We start from the raw sequence: 18,991 nt of genomic DNA on the forward strand, positions 1-18,991 counted from the left end.
AAGGAGATCATAAAAGTGTGGCAATAAATGAGACATTCCTTGCTTGAGCAGTTGGACTGGAATTCCATCCTCGCCCAGTGCCATTCTGTTTGCTAAGCAGTCTATGGCCTTCCCGAGCTCCAGTGATAAGGGTCAACATAGAAAATAGGAGCAGGAGTAGGCCATTCGAGCCTGCTCCGCCATTCATTATGATCATGGCTGATCATCCAACTCTGTAGCCTGTTCCCGCTTTTGCCCCATACCCTTTGATCCCTTTAGACCCAAGAGCTATATCTAATTCCTTCTTGAAAACATGCAGTGTTTTGTCCTCAACTGCTTTCTGTGGTAGCGAATTCCACAGGCTCACCACTCCCTGGGTGAAGAAATTTCTCCTCATCTCAGTCCTGAAAGGTTTACCCCGTATCCTTAGACTATGACCACTGGTTCTGTACTCCCCCACCATCGGGAACATCCTTCCTGCATCTACCCTGTCAGGTCCTGTTCTTCAAATAACTCATCCACGACAGGAAGTTGTGGGAGAGCATAGAGTGCAGACTGGGAGATGTCCGAGTCACAGCAGTACAGCTCACAGTAGTGTTCAGCCCAGCTGAACATCTGTTTACTTCTGTCAGTACTTCATCGTCTGTCGACTTCAGGGGAGCAATTTTAACAATGGTAGGGCCAAGCGCCCTCTTGATCCCTTCATACATAGCTCGTAGATTTTCTCTGTCACATACAGTTTGGATTTCTTGACATTAGTTGATCCAGTGTTTGTTTGCGCAGCATCGCCCTCTCCTTTGCAAGGCTGTCTTGGCTACTTTCAGGTCATGCAGCGTCTTAGCTTTTGGGTTTATAGGATCATAGGAAATAGGAGCTTGCTCTGCCATTCAGACAGATCTCAGCTGATCATCTACCTCTATGCCATTTTTCTCCACTATCCCCATACCCTATGATGTCTTTAATATGAAGAAATCTGTCGATTTCTGTCTTGAACATGCTCAATGATTGAGCTTCCAGTCCTCTGGGGTAGAGAATTCCACAGATTCACCACCCTTTGAGTGAAGAAATTCCTCCTCATCTCAGCCTTAAATAGCCTGCCCCTTATTCCGAGACAGTGTCCCCTTGTTCAAGGCTCAGCAGCCAGGGGAAGCCTCCTATCCACATCTATCCTGTCATGCCCTGTAAGAATTCTGTATGTTTCAATGAGATCTCCTCTCATTCTTCAAAACTCAGAAGAGGCCAAGTTTCTGCAATCTCTCCGCACAAGGCAATCCCGCCATCCCAGGGATTAGTCTGGTGAACCCCCATAGCACTCCCTCTATGGCAAGTATATCCTTCCTCAGATAAGGAGACCAAAACTGTACACAATACTCCAGCTGCAGTCTCAGCAAGGCTTTATACAATTGAAGCAATACATCTTTACTCCTGTACTCAAATCCCCTTTCAATAATCCTCTTGATATCAAGAAACGACTGAAGGCACTGGATACTGCAAAGGCTATGGGTCCTGACAATATTCCGGCAATAGTACTGAAGACCTGTGCTCCAGAACTTGCCGCACCCCTAGCCAAGCTGTTCCAGTATAGCTATGACACTGGCATCTACCCGGCAATGTGGAAAATTGCCCAGGTATGTCCTATACACAAAAAGCAGGACAAGTCCAACCCGGCCAATTACCGCCCCATCAGTCTACTCTCAATCATCAGTAAAGTGATAGAAGGTGTCATCAACAGTGCCATCAAGCAGCACTTGCTTAGCAATAACCTGCTCAGTGACGCTCAGTTTGGGTTCCGCCAGGGCCACTCAGCTCCTAACCTCATTACAGCCTTGGTTCAAACATGGACAAAAGAGCTGAACTCGAGATGAGGTGAGTGACTGGCCTTGACATCAAGGCAGCATTTGACTGAGTATGGCATCAAGGAGCCGTAGCAAAACTGAGGTCAATGGGAATCAGGGGGAAAACACTCTGCTGGTTGGAGTCATACCTAGAGCAAAGAAAGATGGCTGTGGTTGTTGGAGGTCAATCATCTGAGCTCCAGGACATCACTGCAGGAGTTCCTCAGGGTAGTGTCCTAGGCCCAACCATCTTCAGCTGCTTCATCAATGACCTTCCTTCAATAATAACGTCAGAAGTGGGGATGTTCGCTGATGATTGCACAATGTTCAGCACCATTCGCGACTCCTCACATACTGAAGCAGTCCGGGTAAAAATGCAGCAAGACCTGGACAATATCCAGGCTTGGGCTGAGAAGTGGCAAGTTAACATTTGCGCCACACAAGTGCCAGGCAATGACCATCTCCAACAAGACAGAATCTAGCCATCTCCCCTTGACATTCAATGGCATTACCATCGCTGAATCCCCCACTATCAACATCCTAGGGGCTACCATTGACCAGAAACTGAACTGCAGTAGCCATATAAATACTGTGGCTACAAGAGCAGGTCAGAGGCTAGGAATCCTGTGGCGAGTAACTCACCTCCTGACTCCCCAAAGCCTGTCCACCATCTACAAGGCACAAGTCAGGAGTGTGATGGAATACTCTCCACTTGCCTGGATGGGTGCAGCTCCAACAACACTCAAGAAGCTCGACACCATCCAGGACAAAGCAGCCCGCTTAATTGGCACACTATCCACTAACATTCTCTCCCTCAACCACCGACGCACAGTGGCAACAGTGTTTATCATCTACAAGATGCACTGCAGCAACACACCAAGGCTCCTTAGACAGCACCTTCCAAACCCGCGACCTCTACCACCTCGAAGGACACATACACACAAAGAATTAAAATCTAGCATTACTGTAGATTTATTTGTAAACCAATAGCATATTAAACTCAAAATAGTGCCTCTGGGAAAGAGAAAGGTAGATGCATTCTTCTACATAAATATAGCTGCAGTATTTTCCTCACAAATCAGTGGGGACCATATTAGCTCTTACTTGTAAGGTATAGTCAATTTGTGGAGCCATCTCTGCATTAGTCCCTCCTCGTAAAATCAGTTCTGATGGAGAAGCAGCAAAAAGTACACAGGGTGTAGAGACCTGCATTAACAGACAGACGCTCCTAGAAAACAAAACACACAACTGACCATCTATCTTAGTGGCATATTCGAGTGCAATCACTGTGCATGCCAAATATAATTCTGAAAAAAGTAATCAGCACATTTAGACAGTTCACACAAGCTTCTTGGGAGCCCTGTAGGTAAACAAGTCAGCTTTTCGGTAATGAAAAGGCTCACACAACAAAAACCTTTTCAGACATACAGTTCAGCAGTGAGCGGCAGGTTCCTATAGCGCTGTATTTAAAATGACACTTGCATACACCCACTAAGTCACTTTGGGAAATGGAGGAACTTGCATCAAATTAATGTCAGTTTCAACACAATATTCTAAATAGCAAAATATACTCAGTTAAATTTTAAATTCCATTTAAATTTCCATTGCAATTTCGCATGAAGGCAGCCCAAGTTGACAGCACCCTGATTAAACTTCAGTAAGATCCAAGAAACTATCTCAACGTACTTATATTCTAATGTTGCCATCTGGAACTTGTTTATACACCACTCTATCCACAATATCGCTTAAAATCAAGGGCAACTGACATTTCACTAATTACATAGTTTACCATTAATTTTAGGATGGGAGTTCTAAAATTTGAATATAAAAATTAATGAAACATTTGCACACTTCAAGTAGCAAGAAGTACGAGTATAGAAGACTTAGTACCTAAAAAGGTCAGTACATTTCATAATTTAAGTATCAAGACTTTTTCCAATATTTTGTATTACACACATTGCAAAAATCATGAGCAGCTCCCAACTAGTAACTGCTAATTTTTGTCCTTTATAAAAAGCTCATTTTATGTCCCCATGTCTGGAAGCTTCAGTGTTTCCCTATCATCACCATGGATTTCAGCTTGCTACCTGCTCTAATCTCATTTGCCACTTTTCCTCAGTGGTGACTAAATTGCCTCTTCTTGGCCTTGCACGTGGAGAAACAGAATGCTATAGAAGAAACATTATTCTGTATCATCAGTGAAAGGAATAAACCATTCTCCTCTGATGATGGTAACACTGGACAGCCACAACTTCACAGCACCCTATTTGACCCATTTAGCTTCCTACGCCATACCCTCTCCATTAGAGGCTGTTTACTCTCAATTCTATAACATGACCTGCCTTTCTGCTCCTACTTCAACCCATTTTCTGTTGAAAACCTCAACATGTCTTTGGTACCTCTAGAATTAACTATGCCAATGCTCTCCTGGCCAGCCTCTCATCGTCCATCCTCCATAACCCTGAAACTCTGCTGTTTGCAACCTATCTCTCCAAATCACACGCACCCATTACCCACGTCCTTACTGACTTACATTGGCTCCTGGCCCCCTAATTCAGTCCCCACTGCTCATTATGAATGTGTTGGTGCTCATGCAATTTTCCTGCTTTTAGCAAATGATGGTAAAAGCGCAATGTATCAAAGCATCAAATAAAAACTCAGTCGACATTTCTAAGAGACGTTTATTTACTGTACTGAAATCTGATCTAGATTCCTTGCTTTGCCTGCTCAAGGCCACAGCTCTTAAACTGCTGGCTGTTAGACTGTAATAAGCTGACTACAGAGCACTACCCAAAATCCAATATAGTTCCTTTAAGGGACCTCTGTTCACCACAATGACCACCAAAAAAACTACTGCTAATCATTGAGACTTTTGAGAAAGGCACAGCGGCAGAGAGAATGACAAGTAAACCCAGATATACGCAGAGGCACTCAGCTCTGTAGTTGAATAGTTAACAATATTTAACCACTCTTTGAATTGACTGAAACAGTGTGCTTGGTGTTATAAGTGATGCCATGTAATTGATACAGTGGAAAAGGCAAATTGTTAGTGCCATTTGTCCAATATAGGCAGCTGCCAACAACAACAACTTGCATTTATATAGTGCCTTTAATGAAGTAAAATGTTCCAAGGCACTTCAGAGAAATATTAAAATCAAGCACAATTTGACACTGAGCCACATAAGGAGATATTAGGACAGATGACCAAAAGCTTGGTCAAACAGATAGATTTTAAGAAGCATCTTAAAGGAGGAAAGAGAGATGGAGGTAGAGAGTTTTCAGGAGGGAATTCTAGAGCTTACAGCCCAGGCAGCTGAAGGTATGGCCATCAATGGTGAAGTGATTAAAACTGGGGATGCTGAAGAGGCCAGAAATGGAGGACTGCAGAGATTTCAGAGAGCTGTAGGGCTGGAGGAGATTACAGAGATGGGGAGGATTGAAGCCATAGGGGCATTTGAAAATAAGGATGGGACTTTTAAAATCAAGACATTGCTTAATTGGGAGCCAATGTAAGTCAATGTTGATGGCTGAAAGGGGATGCATGCGAGTTAGGACACAGGCAGCAAAGTTTTGGATGAGATCAAGTTTACGAAGGGTGAAAAGTGGGAGGCCAGCCAAGGGTGTGTTGGAATAGTTAAATCTAGAGGTAAAAATGGCATGGAAAAGTGTGGACGGTCTAAGAGATGGGGACTGTACCTCAAAGTTCTTTTTTTAACCATGTGTTTAAATCTCTTCATGGCCTCACTCCCATCTCTGTAATCGCCACCAGCCCTATAATCCTCCCTAAAGTCTGAATTCCTCCATGACCTCTTGTGTAAATCTCTCCTCCTGCCCTGCCTTTCCTTCATCATTGGTGCCCATGCTTTCAGCCACTGAGGCCCAATGCTCCAAAATCCCCTCCCTAAATCTTTCTGCCTCTCCACCTGTAAACATCCTCCTTAGAATCCACCACTTTGACCAAGATTTTGGTTACCCACTCTAACAACTCCTTCTTTGGCTTGGTATCTATTTTTCCCCTTGTGTCTCGGGACATTATTCTATACGAAGACCATATAAATGCATGTTGCTGCTACAATAAAAATGTACAACCAAGCAGGAGATGGGTTTAAAGCTATCTATGGGCATCAATGGGCAGAATCTCAGAAACACAGACTAAACTAAGTGGGGGAAAAAAAGTGACCTGTGACATGAAACTGACAGTTTACAAAAGATAACAGACTTTGCAAAAAAGTGAAATTATCTGTAAAGTACAATATGTCATCATAAAAGATCACTTAATATTTCCTGCTGGAAACCACATGCGTGGGCCGCATGGGTGAGGACAAAAGTCAGGCTCAGCTGTGATACCCTCCAAAGTAAAATTGAGTGTGGGTAGGCTGCATCTCAGGTCACACATCAAGGGAAGATATCTGAAGATTGCCAGCAGTCATGAAATCTGCACAACTCTTGTTACTAAAATCCTCAGATTCTGTGGTGCCATGACACAGGCTTTCTGATGATCTTCAGTTGCTCAACTAAGTTTACACTATATTTATAATTAATTGCACCATAAGCTCAGTAAGTTAGTCTCTTAACTGCAACACTATTACCAGGCTAAGTGACTTACATTATTCAAATTATATATTTCAGCCAACATTTAATAGAAGCCCAAGTAATTAGAATATCAAAAAAACTCTAATTTTTTGATAGTTGTCAATGTTTGTTGGCATTCTTCTGAGGGCCAAGGTCTGAAGCTCCATATCAAATGTAAACAGTATTCAACAATGTTTGCATTAATGAGCACAAGGAAAATCAATTGTTTACCCCAGTCCTGCTATAGTTAGGGCTCCTGCTTTTCTTGCCTAAATAAAAGTTAACCCAGCCTCAATACTTATGCTTACCCAGCTGTTTTTGTATCCGCAACATGGTTTCCTCCTTTGATTTTATCCGGAGAGAAGGAGATTTCTGTGGAACCGACCTTTGCCTCTTCAAGGCGACCATCACATAAATCACAAACCATCTCGAGTCCTGACAGATGCTGTGGCCTTAAAAAAATTGTTTTCATCTTCAGTAGTTATACAAAGTAGGCTTTTAATGCTTCTGCACATGAACATTTGCACTCATTAAGATGAAGTATATTGGTACTTTGCATCCAGGGCCTGCAACAAAGCTCTCCCTGATCAAAGTCCTCTTCAGCATGGTTCGGTGAAGAATAAGCTTTGCTCCATTCTGTATCAACAATGCGCCTCAGGCACGATCACAGCAAAATATCCCTCTTTTTTTGTATCAATTTAATATTCTTCCATTTCTGATACCAGCCATTGATTGCCACAAGTGAGACTGCAAATTATAGCAAAAATAAGGGCAGGTTTCTGTCATTGGTCCATACCATTGTGAACTGCTTTCAAACCATCCAAGCTCATTTTGCACAGGATACTTAAAGCCAATAAACAGGTGAAACTTTTATCTCAGCAGAATAGGCTGATTTTAAGCCACATCACAGAATCGCCCAGTCTCTGCACAGACTTGTTTAACTGACACATTCACAGAAACCCTCAGGTTAATGGTGATCAAGACTTTCCAGCTGAACGTGACCTTTCTAAAGTAGTTACCTTGGGTACTGATTACTGAGAGGGCTTTTTAATAAAAAAATTCAAGTAAATTTGAGAATATTTTATAGAGGTGCCAGTTTACCTTTGGTTTGGGTACCATCCCTACTTTAGCACTTTTTAAAATAAGAGTATTTAAGCATGTGCTCAGGTTTAACTATAATTACCCAATACTGCAAACCTGTGGCAAAATTTGTGAGGAGGAGCAGAAAGGAACTGACCAATGAAGAAACTAATCTTAGGGCAGTGCAGAAAGGATTGAATCCAAAGGAACAACTGGAATCTGGTGAATGAACAGTAGCAATAAATAGAAACTGTAAATAATGAAAATCTGAAATAAAAACAAAATACTGGAGAGGAATAAACATGAGTTTATATCGGAATTGTAAAGTGACAGGATCACAAAACAAGCTTTTCTGTTTTGCTTTAACTTGTGTGGTGGTGGCCAGAATATCACAGGTGTAACGGAAGGCCTTTCAGACCTGATAACTGCCATTCACAATATTGATTAAAAGTTCTACTCTATGCATTATATATAAATCGCAGTGTTGTCACCAAATTTATTTAGCACATATAGGTACCAACATACTGAAGGAAAACAAAACAAAAATTTAAACAACTGCCAAATTACTTCTTGTCCAATACTCTTAATTCATCACCTTGAATTACTCCATCCAGGAACACTGATAGGTCAGTAACCACCAGCACTTCACCTTTATGTTATAGTCTTCAAAATACTCTCTCCAGTCCTAGGCCAAGTTTGGAAAAGCACAATCTATAATTGTATTGCTGGGCATTTTCACATTTCAAGTGGACATCGTATGAAAATTTCATGCCCATCATTAGACTTCAATGAAATTGTACCAACAAAAACCAACAGAGGACACCACACACTCTCACATGACTGTCCGGCATTTGGTCTATCTCCTAAAAGCACAGGAGAGTCTGGATTATGTAAACTGAAATGTACAATATTGACCAAAGTCACTGCCAATATTGAAAATTACCCCATGGCTCCTCATTAGCATACTGTATACAGCACTGATAGCAAGTTGGCTATGGGACAGAAAATAAGGTCGAATAAATATTACTTCAGATTGGCAGAATATGAATAGGAAGGTACCAGAGAGATATGTGCTGAGATTTTGACCACAAGCACAGGAGAAATTACATTGAAATTTGCTGATGATACAATGTTGCCGGTGGGGGGGTGGTGGGGGGGGGGGGGGGGGGGGGGTTGCTGTTGCTGACAAACTTAGTAAGAATGCAAGAGGACTAGGGTCAAGGATGTCATGGAGCGGCTGCAGGACATTTTGAAGGGAGAGGGTGGACAGCCAGAGGTCGTGATTCACATTGGTACCAACGACATAGGTAGAAAGAGGGATGAGGTCCTGCAACAAGAATTTAAGGAGCTAGGTAGCAGGTTAAAAAGCAGGGCCTCAAAAGGTTGTAATCTCTGGACTACTCCCAGTGCAAAGTGCTAGTGAGTATAGGAATAGGAGGATAGAGCAGATGAATGCGTGGCTGAAGACACGGTGCAGGTGGGAGGGCTTTAGTTTCCTGGATCACTGGGTCTGTTTCTGGTGAATGTGGGACCTGTACAAGTTGGACAGGTTGCACCTGAACTGGAATGGGATCCAACATCCTTGCAGGGAGGTTTGCTAGTGCTGTTGCTGGGGTGGGGAGGGGAGGGGGGGGGGAAATTAAACTAATTTGGCAGGGGGATGGGATACAGAGTGGAGGTACAGTAGGGGTGATGCACAACCAAATATACAAGAGAAATTAAATCAGTCTGGAAGGCAGAGCAAATATAAACCTGTTAAGGCACAAGCGAACAATGCAAGGCTGGATTGCATCTATTTTAACGCAAGGAGTCTTACAAGTAAGGCAGATGAATTGAGGGCATTGATTAACTCTTGGGAATATATTATTGCTATCACAGAGACATGGTTGAGGGAAGGGCAGTTCTGGCAGCTCAATATTCCAGGATATCGAATCTTCAGGCGTGACGGGGGAGGGGGGTGTAAGAGAGGAGGGTGTATTGCACTGTTGATCAAAGAGTCAATTACTGCAGTAAGGAGGGATGATATCTTAGAAAGTTCCTTAAATGAGGCCATATGGGTAGAACTTAAAAACAAAAAGGAGGCAATCACTTGGCTGGGAGTGTACTACAGGCCTCCAAATAGTCAGGGGAAGACAGAGGAGCAGATATGTAAGCAAATCTCAGAGAGGTGTAAAAATAATAGGGAAATAATGGTAGGGGATTTCAACTGCCCCAATATTAACTGGGATAATAGTGCAAAAGGCTTAAGGGGTCGGAATTCTTAAAGCACATACAGGAGAGCTTTTTGAGCTAGCACATAGAAAGTCCTACAAGAGAAGGGGCGCTACTGGACCTAATCCTAGGGAATGAAGCCGGACAAGTGGGGGAGCATTTCGGGGATAGTGACCATAACTCTAAGATTTATGGTAGTTTTGGAAAAGGACCGAGATGGACTGGAAATAAAAGTACTGAATTGAGGGAAGGCCAATTTCAATATGGTAAAACAGAATCTGGCCAAAGTGGACTGGGAGCAGCTACTTGTAGGAAAGTCTACATCAGACCAGCGGGAGTCATTCAAAGAGGAAATAGTGAGAGTTCAGGGCCAACATGTTCCCGTAAAGGTGAAGGGTAGGACCAACAAGTCCAGGGAACCCTGGATGTCAAGGGATATAGAGGACTGGATCAGGAAAAAAAAAAGGAGGCTTATGGCAGATTCAGAGGGCTGAAAACAGCAGAGGCCCTAGAGGAGCATAGAAATTGTAGGGGGGTTCTTAAAAATGTAACCAGGAGAGCAAAGAGAGGGCAAGAGAAAACACTGGTAGGCAAGATAAAGGAAAATCCCAAAGCGTTTTTTTTTTTAAAAAAAAGTATATTAAGGGCAAGAGGATAACCAGAGAAAGAGTGGGGCCCATTAGGGACCAAAGTGGTAATCTGGGTGTGGAGCCGGAGGACGTAGGTGAGATTTTAAATGATCACTTTTCATCTGTGCTCACTATGGAGAAGGACGATGTAGGTGTAGAGATCAGGGAGGGGGATTGTGATAGACTAAACAAATTAGCATTGAAAGGGAGGAGGTATTAGCGGGATTAAAAGTGGATAAATCCCCAGGCCCAGATGAGATGTATCCCAGGCTGTTATGTGAGGCAAGGGAGGAGATAGCAGGGGCTCTGACAAATTTTCAAATCCTCTCTGGCCACAGGAGAGGTGCCAGAGGACTGGAGGACAGCGAATGTGGTACCATTATTCAAGAAGGGTAGCAGGGATAAACCAGGTAACTACAGATCAGTGGGTCTCACATCAGTGGTAGGGAAACTATTGGAAAAAATTCTGAGGGACAGGATTAATCTCCACTTGGAGAGGCAGGGATTAATCAAGGATAGTCAGCATGGCTTTGTCAAGGGGAGATCGTATCTAACAAACTTGATTGAATTTTTCGAGGAGGTGACTAGAGGTGTAGAGGAGGGTAAAGCAGTTGATGTAGTCTATATGGACTTCAGTAAGGCTTTTGATAAGGTCCCGCATGGGAGATTGGTTAAGAAGTTAAGAGCCCATGGGATCCAGGGCAATTTGGCAAATTGGATCCAAAATTGGCTTAGTGGCAGGAGGCAGAGGATGATGGTCGAGGGTTGGTTTTGTGATTGAAAGCCTATGACCAGTGGTGTACCACAGGGATCGGTGCTGGGACCCTTGCTGTTTGTAGTGTACATTAATGATTTTGACGCGAATATAGGAGGTATGATCAGTAAGCTCGCAGATGACACGAAAATTAGTGGTGTTGTAAATAGTGAGGAGGAATGCCTTAGATTACAGGATGATATAGATGGGCAGAGCAGTGGCAAATGGAATTTAATCCTGAGGAGTGTGAGGTGATGCATTTTGGGAGGACTAACAAGGCAAGGCAATAAACAATGGGTGGTAGGACTATAGGAAGTACAGAGGGTCAGAGGGACCTTAGCGTACTTGTCCATAGATCACTGAAAGCAGCAGCACAGGTAGATAAGGTGGTTAGGAAGGCATATGGGATACTTTCCTTTATTAGCCAAGGCATAGAATATAAGAGCACGGAGATTATGATGGAGCTGTATAAAACACTAGGTACTGTGTACAGTTTTGGTTCCCACACTATAGGAAGGATGTGATTGCACTGGAAAGGGTGTAGAGGAGATTCACCAGGATGTCACGTGGGCTGGAGCATTTCCGCTATGAAGAGAGACTGAATAGGCTGGGGTTGTTTTCCTTGGTGCAGAGAAGGCTGAGGGGGGACCTGTTTGAGGTATACACAATTATGAGGGGTAGATAGGAAGAAACGTTTTCCCTTAGTGGAGGTGTCAATAACCAGGGGGCATAGATTTAAGGTAAGGGGCGGGAGGTTTAGAGGGGATTTGAGAAAAAGATTTTTCACCCAGAGGGTGGTTGGAATCTGGAACACACTGCATGAAGGGGTGGTAGAGGCAGGAACCCTCACAACATTTAAGAAGTATCTAGATGAGCACTTGAAACACCATAGCATAGAAGGTTACGGACCAAGTGATGGAAAATGGGATTAGAATAGATAGGTGCTTGATGGCCAGCACGGACACAATGGGCTGAAAGACCTGTTTCTGTATAACTCTATGACAAGGTGACAAACAAGGGAGAGAGGAAGTATTAATGGGATTAGCATCCTTGAAAGTTGATAAATCACCAGGGCCGGATGAAATGTACCCTCGACTGTTAAAAGAAGCAAAAGAGGAAATAGCAGAGGGTCTGACCATCATTTTCCAGTCCTCACTGGACACAGGTGGTGCCAGAGGATTGGAGGACTGCTAACATTGTACCTCTGTTTAAAAAGGGAGCGAGGGATAGACCGAATAATTACAGGCCAGTCAGTCTAACCTCAGCAATGGGCAAATTATTGGAATCTATTCTGAGAGACAGAATAAACTGTCACTTAGAAAGGCACAGGTTAATCAAGGAGAGTCAGCATGAATTTTTTTTAAGGGAAGATCTTGTTTGACCAACTTGATCGAATTTTTTGTAGTAACAAGGAAGATAGATGAGCGTAGTGCAGTTGATGTGGTCTACATGGATTTTAGCAAGGATTTTGACAAGGTCTCACACAACAGACTGTTAGAAAAATAAAATCCCATGGGATCCAGGGAAATGCAGCAAGATGGATACAAAACTGGCTCAGTGGCAGGAAACAAAGGGTATTGTCGATGAGTGTTTTTGCGACTGGAGGACTGTTTCCAGTGGCATTCCGTAGGGCTCAGTACTGGGTCCCCTGCTTTTTGTGGTATATATTAACGATTTGGACGTAAATGCAGGGGGCATCATCAAGAGGTTTGCAGATGACACAAGGATTGGCCGTGTGGTAGATAGTGAGGAGGATAGCTGTAGGCTGCAGAAGCATATTGATGGTCTGGTGAGATGGGCAGAAAAGTGGAAAATGGAACTCAACCTGGAGAATTGAGAGGTGATGCATTTAGGGAGGTCAAACAAGGCAAAGGAATATACGATTAATGGGAAAATACTGAGCAGTGTAGAGGAAGTGAGGGACTTGGAGTGAATGTCCACAGATTCCTGAAGGTAGCAGGTCAGGTCGATAAGGCGATTAAGAAGGCATACGGAATCCTTTCCTTTATTAGCCGAGGTATAGAATACAAGAGCAGGGAGGTTTTGCTGGAACCGTATAACTCATTGGTTAGGCCACAACTTGAGTATTGTGTGCAGTTCTGGTCACCGCATTACAGAAAGGATGTAATTGCACCAGAGAGGGTACAGAGGAGATTTACGAGGATGTTGCCAGGACTGGAAAAATGCAGCTATGAGAAAAGATTGGATAGGCTGGGGTTGTTTTCCTTGGAAGAGAAGGCTGAGGAGAGATCTGATTGAAATGTACAAAATTTTGAGGGGCCTGGATAGAGTGGAGGTGAAGGGCCTTAGCAGAGAGGTCAGTGCCTAGGGGGCATAGATTTAAAGTGATTGGTAGGAAAATTAGAGGGGAGATGAGTAAAAACTTTTTCGCCCGGAGGATGGTGGGGGTCTGGAACTCACTGCCTGAAAGGGTAGTGGAGGCAGAAACCCTCAACTCATTCAAGGAGGCTGGATATGCATCTCAAGTGCCAGAAATCTGCAGGGCTACGGTCCAAATGCTGAAAGGTGGGATTAGAATTGTTTTTTGGCCGGCATAGACACGATGGGCCAAGTGGCCTCTTTCTGTGCCTTAAACTTTCTATGATTCTTATCAGATTGGGCAGTTAGGTACTGATGAAATTCAATGCAGAGAATGTGAAACAACAAATTCTCGTAGAAAGAAAAGTGAAAGGAAATCAGTGTTAACATTCTCAACAGAAAGGACAAACAAAGAATCAAGGGGTACAAATATATTTGCTGTTTAAGGTGGCATTGCAGGTAGAAGAGGCCAAAAGAAAAGCAAATAGGACTCTGGATATATGCAAAATACTTAAGGGGCAATGATTACAAACGCTATGAATTTGTACAAGACATATATTATAACACATTTGAAGTATTGCATGCAATTCTGGACATCCCTTAAAGATTATTGTTATGCAAGGGTACAGTGAAGATTCACTGGAACAATACATGGAACAAGAGCTTGTAATAATGAAGGCTAGCCAAAACAAAAACACGTTTTTGACAAATAGAGAAGACTAGGACAGAACCAAAGAGCAGTTTTCTAAACTATGATTGGTTTTGAGATGACAAGTTATGTCATTACAGTCATTCCATGTACTAGCAGGCAAGTGATAACAACAAGGCATACACTCAGGATCAGGTGAAGAATGAAATGGAAAAATAACTTCTTCTGTGCCTCCCCCTCCCCCAAACACAGGTTATTTTACTGCAAGTGGCTATAAAATCATTTAAAAGGGAACTATACAAGAATTTGAAAAGAAAAAATACAAAATGATACCAGGACAGTGGACTTGCGTGCTGCAATTTCTATTAATGGTACATTCTACTGCTCCCCAAGTAGCCTGCTGTCTACTCACAATGCAGCTTAAATCAAGACATTCATAGTCAATGGAGTTCCTCATTCACTGCAAGAATATAGGTACTGCACAATGTCGTATAGATCAGGGGCCGGTGGGAAGGAAAGCAAAGCAATCAGTTAAATTGATAAGAGACTTGTTGTACACTTACCGAAGTCCAGGTGTGCTTCTTCCTGCTCGTATATTGTGAATTTTTATCTTGGCTCCCAGAAGGCAACTCAGTGCTGTGCACACACGTAAAATCTGTCCTCCCTGGAAAAAGAAAAAGGCACCTGGATAATCTTAAAACTTGTACACAACACAGCAACAACTACTTGCATTTATGTAGCACCTTTAACGTAGAAAAATGTTGCTTAAGATGCTTCAAAGAGGTGTAATTAACCAAACCAAAGGTGGTGATATTGAAGTGGTTTTAAGGAGGGAGGTAGAGGGGCTTAGATAATTTCAGAATGTGAAGCTTAGGCAGCTGAAGGCACAGCCACCAATGGTGAGGCAAAGGGAGGCGGATACACAGGGGGTTACAGCCAAAGAAAGATAGTTCAGAATTGGAGGAGATTACAGAGATATGGAGGGTCAAGGCCAGGAAAAGATTTAAACACAAGGATGAGAATATTAAATTTGGAGGCACTTTGGGATCAGGAATCAATAGAGGTCGGTGTGGACGGGGTGATGGTGAGCTGTACTTGGAGTAGGATGATTCAGGTTGTGGTGTTTGAGGCAAGCTGATGTTTATGGAGGGTGGGGGATGGGAGGTTGGCAAGAACAGCATCAGAACAGTTGAGTCTAATGGTGACAAAGTGATGGTTGAGGGTTTCAGCTGCAGATGAGCTAAGATAGAGGTTGGGGCCGAGGCAGGTAATGTTTATGGAGGTGGAAGTAGATGGTCTCAGAGCACAGGTAGTCAGCTCGGGTTTGAATGTGATGTCGAGATTTTTAAACAGTCTGGTTCAGCTTCAGACAGTAACCGGAAAAGGTGATCAAAACAGAGTTCGTGATTTTGCAAGGGGGATGGGGAGGGTGGGGTAGTTGGTTGCTGTCAAAGACAAGGGCTTTGCTCTTCTCAATATTTAGCAGGAGGAAATTGCAGCTCATCCAAGACTGGATGTCAGACCAGCAGTCTGAAAACACAAAGGCTGGAGAACATAAGAACATAATAGGAGGATTAGGCCATTCAGCCCCTCAAACCTGCCCCACCATTCAATAAGATCATGGCTGATCTGCCTCAGACCTCAACTCCTCTGTCGTGCCAGATCCTCATAGCCCTCATCTACCTCCTCTTTAAATACTTTCAGTGATCTAGCCTCCACAACTCTCTGGGGTAGAGTATTCCAGACATTCACTACCCTTTCAGAGAAGAAATTCCTTCGCATCTCAGTTTTAAATGAGTGTCCCCTTATTCTGTAACTATGTCCCCTAGTTCGAGATTCCCCCACTGGTGGAAACATCTTCTCAACATCTACCCTATCAAGCCCCCTCAGAATTTTTTACATTTCAGTAAGATCACCCCTCATCCTTCCAAACTCTAATGAATAAAGGCCTAACTGGTTTAGCCATTCTTGATAAGTCAACCCCTTCATCCCAGGAATCAGCCCAGTGAATCTCTTTTGAACTGCCTCCAATGCCGGTATATCCTTTCTTAAATATGGGGACCAAAACTGTACACAGTACTCCAGGTGCAGCCTCACGAACACCCTGTACAGTTGTAACAAGACTTCCCTATTTTTAAACTCCAACCCCTAGCAATAAAGGCCAAAGTTGCATTTGGCTTCTTAACTGCTTGCTGCACCTGCATGCTAACTTGTGTTTCATGCACAAGAACACCCAGATCACTCTGTGCTGCACTTTTTTTGGCGTGTCTCTCCATTTAAATGGTCTGCCTTTTGATTCTTCCTACCAAAGTGCACGACCTCACACTTTCCTACATTAAACTCCATCTGCCAAGTTTTTGCACACTCAACCTATCTATATCACTATGCAGATTCCTCATGTCCTCACCACAACTTACCCTCCCACCTATTTTTGTTTCATCAGCAAATTTGGATATATTACACTCTGCCCCTTCTTCCAAGTCATTAATATAGATAGCAAATAATTGAGCCCTAGAGGTGGTGGATAGGCAGAACTGGGTGTTATCACTGTACACATGCCTGTGGATGGTGAGGCTAAGGGGCAACATATATTCAAAGAAAAATATGGGACCTAGGATAGATCCATGGAGAACTTCAGGGGTAAACTTGAGGGGACTTGAATCCACAATCTCTGACTTAGAAGCAAGAGTGCTACCAGCTGAACCATGGTTGATAACTCAATATGGGATGTGTTAGAAATCACTAACTTGTGTCTTGATATCCTGGGTCATTGGAAATGTACCAGCTACCTGTGTTTCAGCAGGTGGATACGTGCACTTGTTAGCAGTGGCGCAGGTCTTTTGACAGGCACAGAGAATGACAGCATCATGAGACATCTTGGCAGTATCCGTTTGTATTTTGCATTATGTGCTGTCACTAATCTCATCAATAATATCTTGGTCAAAATAACTACTTATCAAATCAGTAAACACTTTTAATCAATTTCTCTTCTTCACAAACTACATCCCATCTAGTGCATAGTGATGTTTTGCAAGATGAAAAACACTTTATCCACAGCCATTCCTTTATAGTTTTGTTAAAAGTCCTTGGTAACCATAAATATATACAGTATGATACGAAGGCCTCAGTATTTTGGCTTGCCTAGCTGCACGCTATGGACCACGTATACATTTTAAATGAGCATACATCTCACGTTGCGGCTACCGGTGGATTTATCCACCAGTCATGCAACATTATAAACCTCCAGACTTCTGAAATCCAAACAGCACAGTCGAGAAAATTAAATTTATATATAAAATTGCAAATAGGCCAGAGTTTTCCTGGGCGCTGTTGGACAAACCGACAGGATTTACCAAGCCACTGGCAATAGTCTCTCAACACCCGCCCCTTCAAGATGCAAATCTTCCGACACATCCCTAGCCAGACTTAAATGTAGACCCATCTGACCAATACCGGGTTTATTCCTCGCAAACAATTCTACCATTCGGATTTTATTTTTAAGTAACCTTTCTGTGAGGTTTTATTATAATCTATTGTTGATGCCAATCCCACAATGAAGGAACAGTTCGGTAGCAGAGGGATCGGGCCGTTGTTTCAAAACTTCATTCTGCAGCAATGAGACCGAGGGCGGCCGGTTTAATCCCACTTCTCCCTCATCTACTACCTGCATTCAAACATTAATTCCACCCGGTGCTATTCACACCAAGGCCGCAAAAGCCACAGCGTCAGCGCAAATGTAAGGCCCAAGCAGCACGGGGCCAACTCCAGTCATCAGTCACACTCACCCCCTCCATTATTCCACCATCAATTTCAAAGATATACTCCGCCATTACCACAGGCCGAAATATCCGTGTTCGACGAAAGACCCACAGCTTTCAAGAGCCCAATCTGACCCAGCACAAACGCGCCTCTCAAATCAATCACCCACTTAAACCCCGCCCCTCAAATCAATCACCCACTTAAACCCCGCCCCTCAAATCAATCACCCACTTAAACCCCGCCCCTCAAATCAATCACCCACTTAAACCCCGCCCCTCAAATCAATCACCCACTTAAACCCCGCCCCTCAAATCAATCACCCACTTAAACCCCGCCCCTCAAATCAATCACCCACTTAAACCCCGCCCCTCAAATCAATCACCCACTTAAACCCCGCCCCTCAAATCAATCACCCACTTAAACCCCGCCCCTCAAATCAATCACCCACTTAAACCCCGCCCCTCAAATCAATCACCCACTTAAACCCCGCCCCTCAAATCAATCACCCACTTAAACCCCGCCCCTCAAATCAATCACCCACTTAAACCCCGCCCCTCAAATCAATCACCCACTTAAACCCCGCCCCTCACATAAACACCGCCATTCAACTCAATCACCCACTTAAACCTCACTCCTCAAATCAATCTCCCACACAAACTAACAAAAAAGCAAAATACTGCAGATGCTGGAAATCTGAAATAAAAAAAGAAAGTGCTGGAAATACTCAGCAAGTCAGGCAGCACCTGTGGGGAGAAAAGCAAAGTTAACGTTTCAGGTTAGTGACCTTTCATTAGAACTGGCATAGGTTAGAAATGTAATAGGTTTTATGCAAGTGAAGGGCGAGGGGAGGATTGATGGGGAAGACAACAAAGGGACGTCTGTTAGGGCAGAGGCAGGAGAAATTAAATAATAAAGATGTCATGAGAGAAAGGCAAAGAGCGTGTCTATGCTTGTGGTGAAAGAGAAAGCATTAGTCCAGAGAGAGTGTTAATGACAGAGTAATGAGCAGCTCTGTCCAAACGCATCACCTGAAAAACAGGCACATGGTTAAAAAAAAAAAAAATAATAAAAACATAGAAAAATATAAAAAAGGCCAGTCATGCTCTGAAAGTGTTGAACTCAATGTTTAGTCCACAGGACTGTAGAATGCCTAATTGAAAAATGAGGTTCTGCTCCTCGAGCTTGCGTTGATGTTCACTGTAAC

At 43.3% G+C, this 18,991-nt stretch overlaps 1 protein-coding gene across 1 annotated transcript in view; it reads right to left on the reverse strand.

The window, feature by feature from the left end:
• The window catches only part of rtca (RNA 3'-terminal phosphate cyclase), a 38,903-nt gene extending 20,940 nt beyond the window's left edge, over positions 1 to 17,963 (reverse strand). Inside the window, exons 1-4 of the mRNA XM_068037562.1 lie at positions 17,814 to 17,963; positions 14,592 to 14,692; positions 6,695 to 6,838; positions 2,919 to 3,042 (exon numbers count right to left, since the gene is read on the reverse strand). Coding sequence (XP_067893663.1) covers positions 2,919 to 3,042; positions 6,695 to 6,838; positions 14,592 to 14,692; positions 17,814 to 17,858 — 414 coding nt within the window. The 5' untranslated portion in view covers positions 17,859 to 17,963. The remainder of the gene's footprint in view (positions 1 to 2,918; positions 3,043 to 6,694; positions 6,839 to 14,591; positions 14,693 to 17,813) is intronic.
• Between the last annotated feature and the right edge of the window lie 1,028 nt (positions 17,964 to 18,991).

This window comes from Heterodontus francisci, chromosome 8 (assembly GCF_036365525.1).
Source record: "Heterodontus francisci isolate sHetFra1 chromosome 8, sHetFra1.hap1, whole genome shotgun sequence".
Lineage (NCBI taxonomy): Eukaryota > Metazoa > Chordata > Chondrichthyes > Heterodontiformes > Heterodontidae > Heterodontus > Heterodontus francisci.